General features: G+C 39.3%; 2 protein-coding genes across 2 annotated transcripts; one reads left to right on the forward strand and one right to left on the reverse strand.

The window, feature by feature from the left end:
• Positions 1 to 6,159: 6,159 nt before the first annotated feature.
• On the reverse strand, positions 6,160 to 11,119 carry LOC102699640 (GRF1-interacting factor 3). Its single transcript, XM_006663971.3, has 4 exons — positions 10,935 to 11,119; positions 9,258 to 9,334; positions 6,749 to 6,833; positions 6,160 to 6,666 (listed from the first exon to the last, which is right to left on the reverse strand). Exons 1-4 carry the CDS (start codon positions 11,013 to 11,015, stop codon positions 6,373 to 6,375), a joined length of 537 nt encoding a protein of 178 aa, XP_006664034.1. The 5' UTR covers positions 11,016 to 11,119; the 3' UTR covers positions 6,160 to 6,372.
• Positions 11,120 to 14,674: 3,555 nt separating this feature from the next.
• On the forward strand, positions 14,675 to 17,479 carry LOC102706989 (DNA repair protein RAD51 homolog B). Its single transcript, XM_015843264.1, has 9 exons — positions 14,675 to 14,767; positions 15,090 to 15,234; positions 15,335 to 15,445; positions 15,549 to 15,640; positions 15,836 to 15,930; positions 16,011 to 16,124; positions 16,303 to 16,432; positions 16,672 to 16,793; positions 16,891 to 17,479. Exons 1-9 carry the CDS (start codon positions 14,675 to 14,677, stop codon positions 17,012 to 17,014), a joined length of 1,026 nt encoding a protein of 341 aa, XP_015698750.1. The 3' UTR covers positions 17,015 to 17,479.
• Positions 17,480 to 17,743: the final 264 nt, after the last annotated feature.

Raw genomic sequence — 17,743 nt, forward strand, 5'->3', positions numbered from 1 at the left:
CAATCGTTCAATGTAAGATGGACGGCCGATACTCTTCTACAGTCCTAAGCTACAGTGAAAATGATAATTTTAATAGCTGCAGTGATGTGCCATGCATCTCATTAATGCTATGTGTTTATACCTCACTGTGTGCCACTGTACACCTCTGACATTGCTTACTAATGACAGAGGATATGAATTCTTGGGTAATATATGTTGCATGACTAGTGATGGACCAAGTATTAGTAACATGTTGGCTGGCTACTTCAACACGGACGTGATGAACCGGATAGACTTACATTCGGCGTCACTTTCTTCTAGCCTATATTCTCCCATTTTCATACGCGCGTGCTCCTCAAACTACTAAATATTATTTTTAAAAAGTTATAAGAAAGTCAGTTTAAAAAATCACATCAATCTATTTTATAATTTTTATAGCTAATAACTTATTAATAATATATTAATCCACTGCTATTTTTTTCACGTGGTCACTAACCCAACTGTCGAATGCGGCCTGAAACTCACTTCACTAGGCGTCATCTCGTGCACGAGCACACATTGCTGCTCTAGCCTCCATCTGAGCCAGCCATGCACACGATCAATTCCATCACGAACAAGAATCTATACTACTCCACTTGGCAGCATAATCCATGCACACAACTCCAAGCCAGGATCAACAGCGTCTCAACAATAATTAACACCAATGATCAGGCCATAACTCATGGCAGCAAGCCTACTCAACGACACTGTATCCTCCATAATAAACACTATATCCTCCTAGAAACTTTCGCATACGACCTGCTCCCCAATGCATCACAGATTACATAGACCAAATTACACCTCTAACAATATGCCCATTAATTGAAAGCAACTAGAGTAGAGGATGCTATGTTTATTTCCAGATATCCTTCTCACTGAAAATGTAGGTCTGAGATGTAATGGACTGTTTTATTTCTTTAACTTAAACAATTGCATTGAACTGGTTTTGTTTTTGTACAATATCTTACAAGCCGTACTATAGGATATCCTAACACAGAACTTGAGAAATAAAGAGCAGAAAGAATCACAGCTACAAAGAATGACACAAAACTTCCAATTTTTTTACATATATAAAGCTCTATTGATCTCAGGCAATTACATCAAGCTGATACAATTGTTCCAAGACCACTCTCAGTTTATACCAGAACTTCACAATGAAACAAAACAGTTGGAACAAGAGAACATCGTCCCAGACAACCTGTTGCCAACAATGTAGCACCTGACAAGAAAAGGTTCTAGCAATTGAACAAGCTTGATTATCATATAAGAGCACCTTGACAAATAACATCGGCTGCCAATTTGCTAAGAATGTCCAACTGAGCAAAGAACAGTTACTTGCAGGGAAATCCCTATTAGTCCCCTAGCATTGAGATTGTGGGGATATACTAATTTCTGTGACACCCCAAGCCTAGAAATACTATTAGGTTGCACAAGTCATAGGTGTTTTCCTGAAGAACAATATACATTTGAACCCAAGATCTACTAAAAAGCAATCAATAAATAGTGATAAAGGGCTCGTTGTACTACTATATGCCTTTACCAGAATTACATCCAAACAAGTTTATATTCAACAATTTTATTGGCAAGGCACCTATATTTTTATAAGGACTTTGAACCAGCACCTCTATTCTCACTTGGCACATGCTATATATTAATACGGCAACAACCCATTCTTTCCCACTTTACTTTTTATCTCTACTAACTAATAGAAAAAAACAAAGTTTGGATTTACATGATAGTGAAAAAATACGTAAGAGGAATAGCAGTATTATCTCTAAACCAGTAACAAGCAGTTGGTTTTGGAGTGAACCCATGAGATTAGACCACATGTTTTTCATGATTAACCTCGGCATTCAGGAAGGTTGTGATAATCTTTATTTAATTTGTTACCATTGTTTTTATAGGTGTTGGCATTTTGCAAACAGCCACAAATTAGGACTAAGTTAGATCTGAAACATCCTCATGTGCTACTTAGTTCTTTGCCACTTTATGACTTAGTTTGCTACTTGAATCAGTTTGTGCATTAGTTGGAGCTGTTGTAATATGTTGAATAAAATGAAAGAACAATCAGAATGTGCTCATTTTGCATAGGAGGAGAGAAACCATGATGCCGACCAAATGGCAACTCTAGAAAAATCCTAACTACCTCTCAAGCCTATGCATGTTAGATCAAAAATGTAAAAAAAAATGCTTTACTCCCAAGAGATACCATACAAGAAATAATGTTCGAGCTAGTGATATGTCATATCTAATAGACCAATTAATGTATAGTAGCAATGGGTTTGCTCTCTGCTACAACAAAACATAAAGGATGGCGTAAAATGGTACATACATACAGTAGATTTATACAAGATGGGGTCACATGATGTGCATATTAAAAAGTAAATACAGGTCTCTCTTAGTTCTGAACTCAACAACAAATTTAAGGACATGACTACAAATTCAGTCCCGCTATATGTACGACCCAATTGTACTACCTGCGTATGACTGAAACACTATAACCATTGAATATTGATTAGGCAAAAGGAATCAAGTGAGTGGCACTACAGCCATTGGATGGTTGAGTCGTACGTAAGTCGGATGATTGTTTCGTACGCATAGCAATTTCCCTACATATTGGGTGCCCGATTGATCCTAGTCAATAAATTGAACGATGTTTCATTGCATTTTCAACAAAATCTTAATAACTTGATTAAAAATATGTTTCAACTATATGCAATGCCTGATTGTAGTCAATAAATCAGGCAATGTTTCATCGCATGTTCAACCACTTGATCAAAAATATAGATGCAACATTCAAAAATTATTTACTACAATAAGAAATAGTGTGCACAACATCCAATAATGTTGTTGCAACCTAACGAAAAATATTGCACCTTATGTGCACAACATCCAAAGAAACTAGATTGTAACGACATTGACAAAACATTGTTTGCAACATTCAAGAAACATTGTCGACAACATCTTTTGTCAAGTTTGCATTGTCGGTGGTGCCATGAAATCCGCTACCACCACGAGGTTGACAAACTATAACATCAGCCTATGGTACATCTTCACCCCTCGTTGCTCCACCGCCAGCCTCACATTCTCCGTCATCACCTACTTCTTCACATCCTCCATGACGGTGAGGGACATGGCAATGAAGGCAACATCTGAGAAAGCATCATGCATGAATCATCTCCCCTCCTCCCTCCCTCTCTTGTAGGTGGCCATTGGCCAGATCTTGCCTACAGGAATAAAGAGGATGAAGAAGGTGTGATGGACAAGGATGGAGAGAGCATCATCCTAGCCTTGTCATTTTAGGTGCGGTAGGATCAATATATTCTATAATAGCAATGTTCTCATGCTTTACAATAGCATAGCCAAATTATATATAAATATTCATGTGTAGCCTAGCCCAAGGACCGAACCTAATCCTAGCTCAAATTAATCGGGCCAAGATGAGCTAGGCTTGTCAATCCGGCTAGGTTCAATATGATTAAAGGGTATGACTTCCCTTCCTACTCAAAATCATCGAACTATCTCCTCTGATCATGGCACACAAATTTCTCGCTAGTCATTGTCTTCATGCCTCCTTACTTCATTCCAAGTGCAATGGTGATGTAATCCATTGATACCCACATACAAAAGTTAGAGAAATAATTCAAATCCTAGAAAGTGTTACGTATGGTGAAAGAGGTTTGGTGAAAGGAATTGGAATTTTGTTTTCAATTGTGGTGCAAGGCATAACCTCCTAACAAGCTAGTAACAGCCTTCTTCATGAGAGTCTAATGCATTAAAATAAGAAGATAATTGGTGCGAATAAGTTTGTACAACTAAAATAATAGAAGGGTTAGATAATTCTGAAGGCATTTACAAGTGACATGAATCTATATAAAACCTAAGATATACACCTATGATACTTTAACACTTGAATTGAACAATCATTCGACAATTGGTTGCCCATAGCCTCATACTATTGACTAGGTGAAGATGTCTAAGTTTTTGGATTACCTTGTTAAAGGACTTACTACCCATAGCCCCATGGCTTGTTAAAGAACTGATTGCACATAGTCCCATATTATTTCCTAAGTGAAGGTGTCATTGTCTAATGTCTAGCCAACATCTGTAACACAGCAATGCATTTGGAATAATCGATTGCAAACTAGATTGATTCCATGAAAACCAACTATCTAAACTAGCTTATGTATATAGAAATTGGTAGTCTTGAGCTTACTGAATCTGCCCAAAATAAACTAACGACTCCCGCCATAGATACCATCTGCATTAGGATGAGGAAATATATACAAATGCATGCAATTCAGTTATAGTGGATTCATATCCTATGAATTATACAATCGGGAAAGACAAGGTAGCATCTTAGGAGTTCTCGACAGAAGGTGGGTCATACTCAGCTAATTTTGTGAAAGATGCATATATGTGGGATACATGTACTAGAAGTATCCATAATCTGTACATGTACGTATAGGTTAGGGGGTATCGAATAGGAAGGAGACATTATCTATACTTCATCTGTTAGGAGTTTGGTAATATCTGGATTGTCGAGAATGCTGGATCCTACCGTATCTAGACCGGGTGGATCTTGGTCTTAGATTAGGACTATATCTGTAAATCACTATCCCCCACTATATAAGAGGGTACGAGGCATCCCCTAGGGGACATATATATACACACACCACTGAATATAATCGTCAAGCAGGATTAGGATATTATCTCATATACCGAGAGCTTGAACCTAAGTAACCATGTGTCTATATCTAACCATCGTTCTCTACGTCTCGTTATCCACCTCGTATATATTACTGTCGATCCAGATCGTCGACAAAATATATGCAATTTACACATTTTTCAACCTAATTTTGTGAAAGTTAGCACTTCCTATTTACAGAGAGTATACTGGTAATTTCTTTCAGATTTCAAAGGGTAAATTTTGAAATATCTGAACTGTAAAATATGAAGCAAATACCTCCTATTTTGTGAAGTTTGCCTTTTGGAAGTAGCTGCAATGCTAGCAAATCAGCCTTCAACTTCAAGGTGTACCTTCTACCGCAATAGCTTGTGCATTTTGTTTGATTGACACAGGCTGCTACTGCAGTTGAAGCCATTGAACTAAACACAATTTAGAGTTTTATTGAACTGATTTCCTGTTGCAGTGCCTCATTTGTTATGCAGGGGAAAGCTGACTTCCTTATCTATGAGACCTAAGGTTCAGGGGAAAGCAAACTGTATGCTTATTTTTTTTTTCATATATATTCACTGTGCAAGATGTTTATCGGTTTTGTATCAATCTTAAGGAAAAGTTTTAGTATGATTATTTATTTTCATTGTATTTCATTAACAGAAATCCACATGTAACTGATACATCAGTAATTCCACTAAAGTACAAGGATGGTTTGATCATGATGAAAGCCCACGGGGGGTTTGCTTGGGAGAGGAAGATCATGCATGGTTGCTAATTGTAGCATTAATGGTAGGATTGATCTAACTTGTGGTTTGGAACGTTAGATGGAGAGATCTAATGACAAGAAGACTTCTGAATATACTTTTGCGTATGGACATAGGAAAGACTTAATATTAGTTTAGATTAATCCTCACTCCAAAGGAACCCTAATAATGTTTCCAGGAGTGAGTCTATCTCCATGCCAGCAATACATTCCCAACACCTCTCAAGCTTAAATGGACTGAAAGGTACCCATAATGGTATGTGGGTAGACTCTTCAGCTAAATATATAGCTGGTCTGCAGGGGGAACTTTGAAAAGAAAGCTTCTCTCTACATGTAGTCAGGTGCTACTCGGTGTATATTCTACAGACTTAACAGCTAAATGTGACCAAATCCTGCTGTATGATTGGATTCTCCAAAGCGAATTGGATATCATTTTGCTTATGCATTTCAGTTGTTGGCTTAGCTGACTAGGAACCACAATCACAACAGGGCAAGTAGGGTAATTATTTCATCTAACTGCTACCCCTCCGTTCCATATTATAAGATTTTATTTGTTTACCCAGATTCATTCATATATCAATATATATGTTTTATATGTGTCTAGATTCATTAGCACACATAAATCTAGGCAAGACCAAAAAGTATTATAACGTGGAACGGAGAGAATACAAGCCTACAACAATTCAGAGTGAAAAGCGAACCACAAATCCTTGCAACAATCTATGTTTGCACCACAGACTGAAACCACAGGTAAATGTAACAACCACTGACCATCATCTGACGAAGATCACAGCCACTCATCGTTAAAGGGCACAGAAATGATCCCCTCTCCACTCAGTCGTTGTATAAATGTTTTTTTTCGCAACCTAAAACGGCACCTTACCTTAAACTCCTAGGATGATTTATCAGCCTAGTCACTTCCCGCGTCGTTTTCAGCCCCAGTGCTCCTGTGGCTCTCTGTGCCAGAAGGCTCTGAGGTGGCTCCAGCATTCTGATTGCCTAGTGCGCCTGCTGCCTGATGCATTTCAGCTTGTAGAGGCATTCCATTCACAACCCCAGACCTCATAAACATTTGACCCGCGAAGGGAAGCAGCTGAGCTTGCTGTTGTTGCAGCTGCTGCTCCTGCATCTGCTGTGGCGTTAGAGGGGTCCTCGGGGGGAACATTGGCACCTGCGACATGTAATTCCCACCGGGTGGCACCATCTGTTTACAGAAAAAAAAACATGAGTTCATGCAGAGTAACTGCTATCGTATAGGGAGGTATGGATTAAGGAACATTACTAACCTGGGGACGGCTTATAGTGGTCTGTGGTTGGGCATCAGCAATTGCAGCCAAATACAAGAGGTTCTTCTGAAGCTGGGCTTGATACCTGAAAAATATGATTGACGGCACAATTAGCATTAATTTGGATGCGTTTCTCCATGTCCATTCCAGAAGGAAGACCATTACCGTTACCATATTCATATAGGTGAATACCGTTATGGATTTGAAGAATATCTTCAGCATTTATGCCAAATAAATAAATTCATAAATACAAGCACAGTGTAATGGAAGGTAATTTGGATTGATTATAATATATTGAGCCCCCACCAAGCAATGAAATAGATTAATGGAGATAAGATAAGCACATATATTGAGCCCCCACCAAGTAAACTCTATTAAAATTAGGACTGTGTGGTGAAAGCTTGGAAAATAAACTGGATATTGCCTCCAATACTCACTAAAAAAACAAAAATGTGAGGTGACTACCAAAAATGGAATAGCAACACTTTCCATGGGTGCACATATGGCATGCATGGTGCATAGGTAAAGGCATGCATGCTAATGGCACTGATACCACAGTTAAGATTGTGCATGTCATGCTCACAGCAATGTTGTACTTGCCAGTGGAAGGGAAAAAGTCAATGTGATTACAACCTAAATTCGATCTAGGAACTATATTACACTATAGATTTACATGGAATTAAAATGGCAAAAAAAAACATGTATTGATAGTTTAAACTGTTAGTTGCTGCATATAACATGGGAGTGTCTAATACGTGACCATTTCCTAGGTCGTTACGCATCTCTCTAAACACAATTTCCTTCCTTTTCCTTCTGCTCTGGTTTGGAAGGGGCAGGCATGTATTTTCTTTTGGTGTGCAAAAATCAAGTAATTAGATGTCATTATCTGTTGCACATGCATCTCCTCATACATTATAACCTTCCATAAAATTAGTTTGTTCTGCAACTTCCCATTGAATAACAAAAATTATACTCAAAATACTGTAATAAAATTGTTTTTCCAAATATCAATAAAGTTTCTAGTTGATTAAAGAATTTTCTATCAAGGAAACAAAACTTTATACTCAAACAATATAAAATTTATCTACCTCATTCAAGAACTGTATATTAAAATATAACACTTTCTACAAAGTGTTCAATAACTTTGTAACAAGAATATGAAATTGCTAAGCACTTTTTAATTGTAAAGTTTTATGCGGATGAAGACAAGTTTCTTAAAATAACAGAAAACACAAGACACACTGCATGCAGACACGAGTCCAATAGCCGGGTCCCCACCTGTTATGGACTGGCTAGGGTAGAGGTCCGAAGACCAAAGATAGGGCATTGTCCTAATAGGCAGCACCAGCTGGATTTCTCTGACAAGCTAAGAGATGATCTGAGGTTTAGGGCTAATTTTAGAGATTCTTTTATTGACTCATACTAGATAAACATGTCGTCCCTTTATATATAGGGAGGACAGACTTGACATATACGGAACAAATTTCGAAAAAATGAGATCAACCTAGGAGGAACTAGTTGACTTAGTATTAAGAAGAAAATGGGCACGCAAATGCCCTCAACAAGGACTCGAACTTGGGTGGTCCAGGCATACATCCACACCATCAACCAACTACGCTAAGCCCAGTCCATTTAAGGAACTAATCTCTAGTGTTATAGAAGCCAATCCAATCCAATCTCTATCTCTAATTTACTAATGAACCTCCAATTTTTCCTAAGCAGATAGTGTCCAACCTTTATTTGAGCTATTCTTCATTTATGATGCCTAAACTACTCCATGTGCCGGGCCCAAGAGAATGACGCCATCCCTACCAGAATGGGAAAGGTTCATCACGTGCAAAGTAACCAGAACAGGATATTTAAAACGGTCTTAACGTGTTCGCAGGCAAAAGAAATTCCGTATAGAATGAATATCCATGTTGCTAACATGATCAAATATGTTGTTTTTCAATTCATATTTCACAAACAAAGAGAACAATCATCTGCTGCATAGACTTAGCCGTTTGTCCTATTTCAGGGTGTTGTTTCGACTTGAATTGTATTGACAGATTATGAAGGGTTTTTTTGTCTTATTATCATGGCATACCAAGATAGTAACCTTCAAGCTGGGTATGGAAATATATAGTGACAAATGAAACAACGTTTCATAGATTTTTAATATGATGTCCGCCAGTCTGACACTAAGCCATTACAAGTGGAAGTTCCTAATAGCACTGGGAAGGTAGCATTGACAGTATCATTCTGAGGAGCAAAAGAAATCAAACACAGGTGATATGTTGGTAACAATAAATAACAATGCACATCCATTTTAATATGGATTGTAATATGTTGGTAACAATAAATGAATATACTAACTAACACAGGCAAAGATAACAAGAGAACAACATATCGCATTTTGTTCCGAACAAATTATTCAACAATGCAATTACAAGAAACCAAGAAGGATGGCTCATCATTAGCATACAAGGATGTCATAATGTATAATCCTAGAAAAAGATCGGTTACATACTGAGCACATTCTGCCAACTTTCCCAGGTTCTGGTTCTCCAAAATAGCCAAAATAAGCTGCTTGTTTTCGTCCAGATACTACAAAAAGGAATTAAGACTGTAACGTAAAATGGCTATAAACAACAGAGCCACCACGGAATCAGTAAATGTAAACAGAAGACCACATTAACTATAGAACAAACAAACAGTATTGTAGCATTGTACTATAAATGTTTCTATAATTTGCAAGAAAGCGGGAGTATTAATTTTTTTCAATCATCTGAATGCTGACCCACAAAGCTAGTAGACCTGCAGAGCATTAGCCTAAATATGGAAAATATCACTTTAACTCCAGAACGTGCAAAATGAAAATTGTTGCACACCATGTGACCTGAGTAAACATGAGCAATGCACCCTGTTAATTGGAGTGTGAAAATATTTCAAAAAGAGACCGCGGGTTGCTCTATGCATTTGTCAATAGCAGATAAACTTTAGTACACCAATGTGAGTTTATTCTAGTATAACAAAGCAAACCATCATCCGATTCTCGAAGGAAAATAAGCTTCACCAGGTTTAAAGAAAACGGCTTGCATGTTTAAATCAACTGAGAACATGCAATACACATGTATCTTTCAAATAGTAGCTACTACGAGACCACAGCTACTAGCTCCAAAAGAAAAGGGTACACTTGAAGATTGGAATAATAAATGAGACAGAAACCAATTTAAAAAAGCAATGAGTTTGCCAATCAAGTGAAAGTTGGTATTGCTGAAAGTCTTATTGTTTTTCTGCCAAAAGTTTTAAACTTCATCTAAGCCTAAGGACTGGAGACCACCTGTACTTGAAAAACACATCCAAAGCAACCGAGTAACCCACAAACAAATGTTCTATAATAATATAAAGATGAGCACATGGGTCTATATGGGCATCTTATCTTCTTTTTAAAGAACAGAGCAATTGTAGTAAAGAAAAAGAAATGGTTCCATACAAAGTGGCAAAGTGATTTTAATGCAGGAAAATGCTTCAGACACAACAATACTTTTCAGACTATGAGATGTGGATGGTAGAAGTTAATCAGGTGATGATGTCAATGGCGCAACGCTAAAGAACACATAAAAAAACATCAGTTTAGTTCCGCTGAAGTAGTTATAGATGATTACACTGTCTAGTAGCAACCTTGCAATCAGTAAACATGAGGCATAACACACACAAAGATTCAAGCCCAACAGCCCAAGCAAGTCCAAAGTATGTACATGTCATTAGTTTACTAGTAGATTTTATCACAAAGGACCTATTTTCTCCAATAAACCTTAACCTTGACCCTTGAGAGTAATACATGTCTCCTACCAAACCAACATGACCATATTATTACGGATCAGAATATTGTCCGGCGACCAACACGAATCGTTCCTTATCGAATCAGATTACTACCATGCCAGCCATGCAGCCCTCACAACACACTCAACTTCAAACTATGCCGGTCAAATACTCAAATCACATCACAAATGGTCCGGGGGAAAAAAACAGAATCTTTACCAATCCAATATCCCTAACGGAACCGAGCGCTCGCAAACCTAGCACCGTTCGAGCAGTCCCGGCAACCAAAAAAAAAGATTAAATCTTTAGCCCCTAAAACCTCCGAGAAGCGAGGCGCACGAACCCGGAGCAAGAACAAGGGGGGAGAGTCAGAAGGAGGCACCTTTTGGATCTGCTCGGTGGTGATTCCCGTCGCCGGCGGCATCGACGGCGCCTGCGCGGGCATGGGCATCGGCTGCTGCATCGGCGGGCGGCGGGCGGCGGGCGGCGCTTCCTCTTCTCTGCCCTGGTTTATGGCGTTGGGCTGGAAGGAGTTTGGAGGGTTTGGGAACTGCAATGGGCCCCCTTCTGCCGACCTGCCAAAGTGAGCAGAGCTGGATGAAAGGCTTCCCTTTCATCTGCTCGTAGGATTAGGGGCAATTACAAATATACCCCCTTTGTCAAATGAGTTTCATTAATTGCATCTAACAATTGCGCGGGAACCGATGATGGTCTCATCATGCGTACGTAAGACTGTTTGAGATAGCTGGAAGATGAAAACAAAATAACATCCTCGTATCATCATAGGTATTTACTTAGGTTTCTAGTCACACCTTTGTATTTAAAATATATATTTGTATCATTATTTGTGTTACTAAAAGTAGAATTATTTAAAATCCTAATCGACAAAATACATACCAATTCTAAAAGTGCAACAAACTTCATAGGCATATAAATGGTAAATAATTTAGTCAAGCACTAGATTATTTATCATGAACTAATGTAATTTTTCTATAATTTTAGTAATCATGGTAGGCCTGATAAAAATTCACCAAAGTCTCACCCAAGGCACTTTTCACATTTCCGTTGGGAATTAAGTACTTGGATTTTGTAGTTTTGATTTAAGTGATGGAAACTAGGTACCTAAGGCTACATTCCTGCAAATTGGTAAAATTATGTCACACTCATAACCCTATTTTCCCGATTTACAAAGTAGGGAGGAGACAAAAACATGAAAAATACATTGAAAATGTTTACTACTTTTTCTACCAATGCCTCTCACCTTATCTAGATCATGTTGCATGAGGCCCCACCTATCATTCAGAGTGGCTTCTCCCAGGCCCATCCCGGCAAGCGGACGGGAGGGAGGGTGCTCCAGACTTGGCAAAATCCTCACCGAGGATGGGACCCGTTGAAATGCGGCCAAGGTTGGGGTCAAAATCACCCTGTAGGGATTTAGGGTCGGAGTCCTGAATTATTCCGGGACAGGGGTGGGGGAGAAACTTCACCCGCGGGGATCCCCACGGGGCCCCAAAATTATATTAAAAAATACAAAATATTGGGTGTATTGATAATTATTGTGGTAATTCGTATGGATAGTAACCTTTTATTTTATAACTATTGATGTTTTGTTCGTTGTCATTTATGATTTCAAAATTATGGTTATATTTTAGTGCATTATTGTATATTACGATATGTTGATTAGAGAAAGTATTAACTTCATTTCATGGAAAATAGGGCTCATTCGGGGCTGGAGATCCGGTGAAGACAGGGACGGGGAACGCATTCCCCGAGGGTTTGTTTTCGAGGCCGAGACCAGGGTCGAGGGTTAATTTTGGGGCAAGGCTAAGACCGTTCTAGTCAGTGGTGTTCCTATACAGTGCTAGCTAAGGTCACAGGACCTAGTGTAGAATTTTAATATTTAGTTGTTTTAGTCTATATTAATTGGACTAGTAGTTAAAAATAAGAATAAGGTGGTCCTTGCTGATTCACACGAGATTCCACGTGCTCCATGCTACTCGGGTCAGAGCGTAAGCTAGTGATGCTTTGGGCTACTAGACTTTAGCCATCTAGGGTGTGGCACTCAACCGCTTCGCCTGTGGTCCTTTAGTCATGTACTTTGTTGCCCCAATGCAGGGGCATTCGGTGAGGAGATAGTCCAGTGGTTGACAAGCCACTAATCGGAGGCGACTGGACTGGAGTGCTTTCATCAAATGATGCATGTGGGCTGAGCCATTCCCACCCCAAGTGATGGCCTGATTCGGCCTGGCCTGGTCAGAGAGAGATTCTAAATCTCAAATACGTGCACCAGTTATGTGTGTTATAATATATATAGGATCCCAGACAATTTTTATTCTAGGTTCGTCACTGGTTCTAGTCATCCCCGGCTCTGTCTCACCCTGTTGCTAACCCTAGGATGCTCCCTCCAGCTTAGGGCGCCGGTAGATGGTGGGAGAAAAATTTTGGTGCATACCAGGTGTGTTATGTCTCGCCTCCAACTCCCTCCGAGCTGGCTAGCTTTATCCAAACACCCCAGTGTAGAGAGAACTCGTTAAGGAAACACTGATTTTTGATCTTTCTATTTCGCTTCTTTTTTATTTAGACCTTATTTATATCTAATTTTATCTACTTATCTAGTTATCTAGTTTATCTACCGGCTCGAACTCGAATTTGATCGCCTTCCATACTTCACAAGCTGCGGATAGTTCAGGACTCCATTTGCAAGCTGATCGGATAATTTCATTACCTTCACGAGCAAGATCGCACCCTTCGTTACTACTAGCCTCTCCTCCCTCTCCTTTGTCGTCGTCGGCCACTAGGAGGTAGGGTGGCCGCCATTAGCGACCGATCAACAACGTCTTCGGGAACAAGGCCGTGCCGTTGGAGGTAGTGGGAGCATTCCCAACATACGATCATGGTGTCATGCGACCGAAACCACCGCTGTTAGCCAAGCCCTTGCACCATCATCGTCTCCTCCTCATCCTCTCCCCAACGCCCCAAGAACGGAGCCTAAGTATAGCATATGCTTGAATTTTATGGCAATATTTTATGATTGCGAGTATTTTTACGTGAGAATAATTGCTTTACTGGTTCGAACAAAATTTAGTTCATTGGATTTTGATTTATTTATGAATTTTACAAGTTCAACAATAACAAGGGTTAGAAATTACTTAGGCATATTTTAGGAGGTAGTTTTGTCAAATACATTTTGTAAATAGTAAATCTTATAATTTTATGAGTCAAAAAATTGGTTTCACGTTTTTGTCATTCAGGATGAATTTCCTAGAAACTGTCTAAATACCTAGGTAGAATATAGGATATAAATAGTACACAAAAATATATACGCATTTTCTGTACATAAATGTCAAAGTTTTTCTTTTGAAAAAAAAAGTAAATTTCTCTCATTCCTGAGGGTATAGAAATTTATTTCACCTAAAAAGTATTTAAAATGAGTTATTTAGATATTTTATAAGTGTCTAGCTACATGAATAGGTAGTATTGTTATACTAAATTTTTAATAACATTTCCTGTATAAAAGTGGCTATATTTTCTTTAGCAGTACTAAAGTTAACATCTTACAAATGTAAAAAGAAACATTTTTTTCACTCAAAAAGGAGTTCATATGAAATACTTATGTATTTACGAAGCTTGTCTATTGTCCAGGCATACACTAAACCAAGCAAATGTTTTCCGAAACCGATGAAATACTTATGTATTTACGATGATGCAGCATGCGCACGTCGGTTCATTGCCAAATGAATGAAGCTGTTCTGACTTAACTTTTCCTGATTTGATAGATGATATGTGAGTCTAATGGCTATGTGATTCACATGTCAACCTCATTGTTAGAGAGAAAATAAGGTCAGATCCCGTTCCTCTCCAAAGGAGATGAAAGAAGATTTTGACATTTTGGTCCATAGGTCCCACGTGTCAGTTCGCACTCCCAGCTGGGCCGGCCACGTGGTAAGGAGCGTTTTGCACTCCTGCCCCCTCTTCTATTTGGAATTTCTGTTATCGTCAGCCCAGTCTTCCACTGGAAGGAAGGAAAGGAAAGCCGCGTGGCCTCATTAAAAGCTTGGCGCCTCTTCTTGCTCTTTTTGAAACCCAATCCCCCCTCTCTCTGAGGCTGCAAGTGGGCCCCCCATGTCGTCGTCGGCGGGTGCTGGGGCGGCGGCGGCGGCGGGCGAGGAGGAGGCGGGCGGGGAGCACGGGCCCTTCCCGATCGAGCAGCTCCAGGTGCGGCCCTCCCCGTGCCCAGCCCCTTCCCTCTCGACTCGATCCCTAGGTTCTTGGTGACGCTCTTGGCCATCGAACCCTAGGTGGTTCTTGATGCTTTTCTGCCGTGGGCGGGGGCAGCGTTGGTTCGAGGGGTGGATCAATCTGGGACTGCATTGCGGCCGGGTTCCTCTCTCGATTTGGGAATTCTTAGCTGATAGACTGCTACTTACCTTTTATTTCTGAGAAAATCAGAATAGGATAAATGTTCTTGTTCAGGGAGGAAAAAACAGTTTGACCTGAATTGCAACTAAAATTCCTGTGAAATAATTTTGCTGTGAAGGCATCTGGTATAGCTGCACTTGATGTGAAAAAGCTTAAAGATGCTGGTCTCTGCACGGTGGAGTCTGTAGTCTACTCTCCAAGGAAAGACCTTTTGCAAATTAAAGGGATTAGTGAAGCCAAAGTCGATAAGATAATTGAAGCAGGCAAGTGATTGTTTTGCAAATTAAAGGGTATTGCAATTCTTCTTGTGTCAAAACAGTTTTTATTTATGTGAAATCCTAAATGTTCACAAACATCTTGCAGCTTCGAAGTTGGTTCCACTGGGATTTACAAGTGCCAGCCAACTTCATGCACAGAGGCTTGAGATAATCCAAGTTACAACTGGATCAAGAGAGCTTGATAAAATATTGGAGGGTACTGTCTTGTTATCCTTCTTTATACCTAACTACATCATATTCATTGCAATAGGATGTAATTAGAAATAAACGGATGTGATTCTGTATTCATTATCCATCAGGTGGAATAGAAACAGGATCCATTACAGAGATATATGGTGAATTTCGCTCAGGGAAGACTCAGCTGTGTCATACTCTCTGTGTTACATGTCAGGTACCACTGCTTCCAATATTATCATGATTACAAGACCAGTCATGCCCAGTTGCTCACTCTCTGATGAAAATAGTCCCTGCATTTTTATTTTCTATTCCGCACGACATTATGTGCTGTTGGTTGTATTTAACACATTTCTCTTGTTCCTTGTCTTTCATTTCAAACATTACAAATTTATTCATGATTCCATTTCAGCTCCCATTGGACCAAGGTGGTGGTGAAGGAAAAGCTTTGTATATTGATGCAGAGGGCACATTCAGGCCGCAAAGACTCCTCCAGATAGCAGACAGGTAGTTATAGTTGTACTGTTATGTTTAGCATATGTTGTGTTATAGATTAAACTGCTAAATATGATAGTTCTAAATTTCAGGTTTGGGTTGAATGGTGCTGACGTACTGGAGAATGTAGCTTACGCAAGAGCATATAATACTGATCACCAATCAAGACTTTTGCTGGAAGCAGCTTCCATGATGGTGGAGACAAGGCAAGTTCATTCTTTTATACTTGACCTCTGTTTTCTGAAATATATATTTGGACAGTGAGAATAGCTTAAATAGTATCTTATTTAATTTTGTATTTTTTTTTCAAGACCTACATGTAACGTTGGGCTAGAATATCTCGTTGCCTTGGTGTCTCTGAACTGTATGCATATACTTCTGCAGGTTTGCTCTCATGATTGTAGATAGTGCCACAGCCCTATACAGAACAGATTTCTCTGGTAGAGGGGAGCTATCAGCAAGGCAAATGCATCTGGCTAAGTTTCTTAGGAGCCTTCAGAAGTTAGCGGACGAGGTACATTGGTATATACATTGATTAAATCATGGAATATATGCTCTTTACCTATTTCTTGACTTTTGAGACATTTATCATACCAAATAGCAAAAGGAACTAGTGCTGCTGCTACTTGATGTTTCTTCTTGCTATTCTTTTTTTTTTGAAAAAAAAAATCTTGCTAATCAAACTTGCAGGATATTGCTTATTGTGGTCATGTGTGTTCAATATACTGATTCAGTTTGATTTGGTTGCTTTAGTTTGGCGTGGCAGTGGTGATCACTAACCAAGTTGTGGCCCAAGTGGATGGTGCTGCAATGTTTGCTGGTCCACAGATCAAACCTATTGGCGGGAACATCATGGCTCATGCTTCCACAACAAGGTTCTTCATCAACGAACTCAACCATCTCCCTTCCTCTGCTGCTTCTGTGCAATTCCTTCTGATTTTCTCTATAACATGTTTTGGTTGCACATTTCAGGCTCTTTCTTCGCAAGGGGAGGGCGGAGGAACGAATCTGTAAAGTAATAAGCTCCCCCTGTCTGGCTGAAGCTGAGGCGAGGTTTCAGATATCACCTGAGGGCGTCACAGATGTTAAGGACTGAAAGTCTGAAAACGCTGTTGGCTTGCAGGATGCAGCCTGTGTTGCCCACAATGTTCAGTGCTCAGATATCCATCAACAATCTGCTGTTTGCATCCAAAGTGGCGAAGGATTGGATTGGATGGAAATAACCATGATTTCGTCATTGTAATCTGCCATTTCTGGTCGGTATTTCAGGACGGAAAAGGTTGTAGCTGTACAGCAAGCTGCCACAGTTTGGCTGTTCCCAGCTTGTTATTCACTGTGGATGTTAATGAGCCAGAACTTGGGTTCACAGTAGTGTAGATAGTTTTATTTAGCTCGTTCTTGCTATCTTATTGTATGTAAACATATTTTAACCCATGCTGGCATGTTCTAACTCCACATTGTAAATTGATAGGAAAAGAATTTTTAGGCCACAGTATACCAAAAACCTTTGTTCTATTTATCAGAGAGGTTAGTTCTAAGAATATTGTACCGAGGAATTCGACACACAAAAGTACACTCATTAATTAATCCTAATTATTCATATTAAATAATTGGAATTTTTTGGGAATAGGTCAATTCATATTATCCCAAAACCTTATTACATAAGTCGTATTCAAACATGGACTGAAGTTTTTGTTCACATATGCCAGAGGTTTGAGTGTGCAATTCTGCGTATATGTGATGGGGTTGCAAAAACAGCATCAGAATTATACACCAAACAAGAGCCAATGATGGCAGCTTCTACGTACATTGTTGGAGCACGTAG

This window comes from Oryza brachyantha, chromosome 12 (genome assembly GCF_000231095.2).
Source record: "Oryza brachyantha chromosome 12, ObraRS2, whole genome shotgun sequence".
Classification (NCBI taxonomy): domain Eukaryota; kingdom Viridiplantae; phylum Streptophyta; class Magnoliopsida; order Poales; family Poaceae; genus Oryza; species Oryza brachyantha.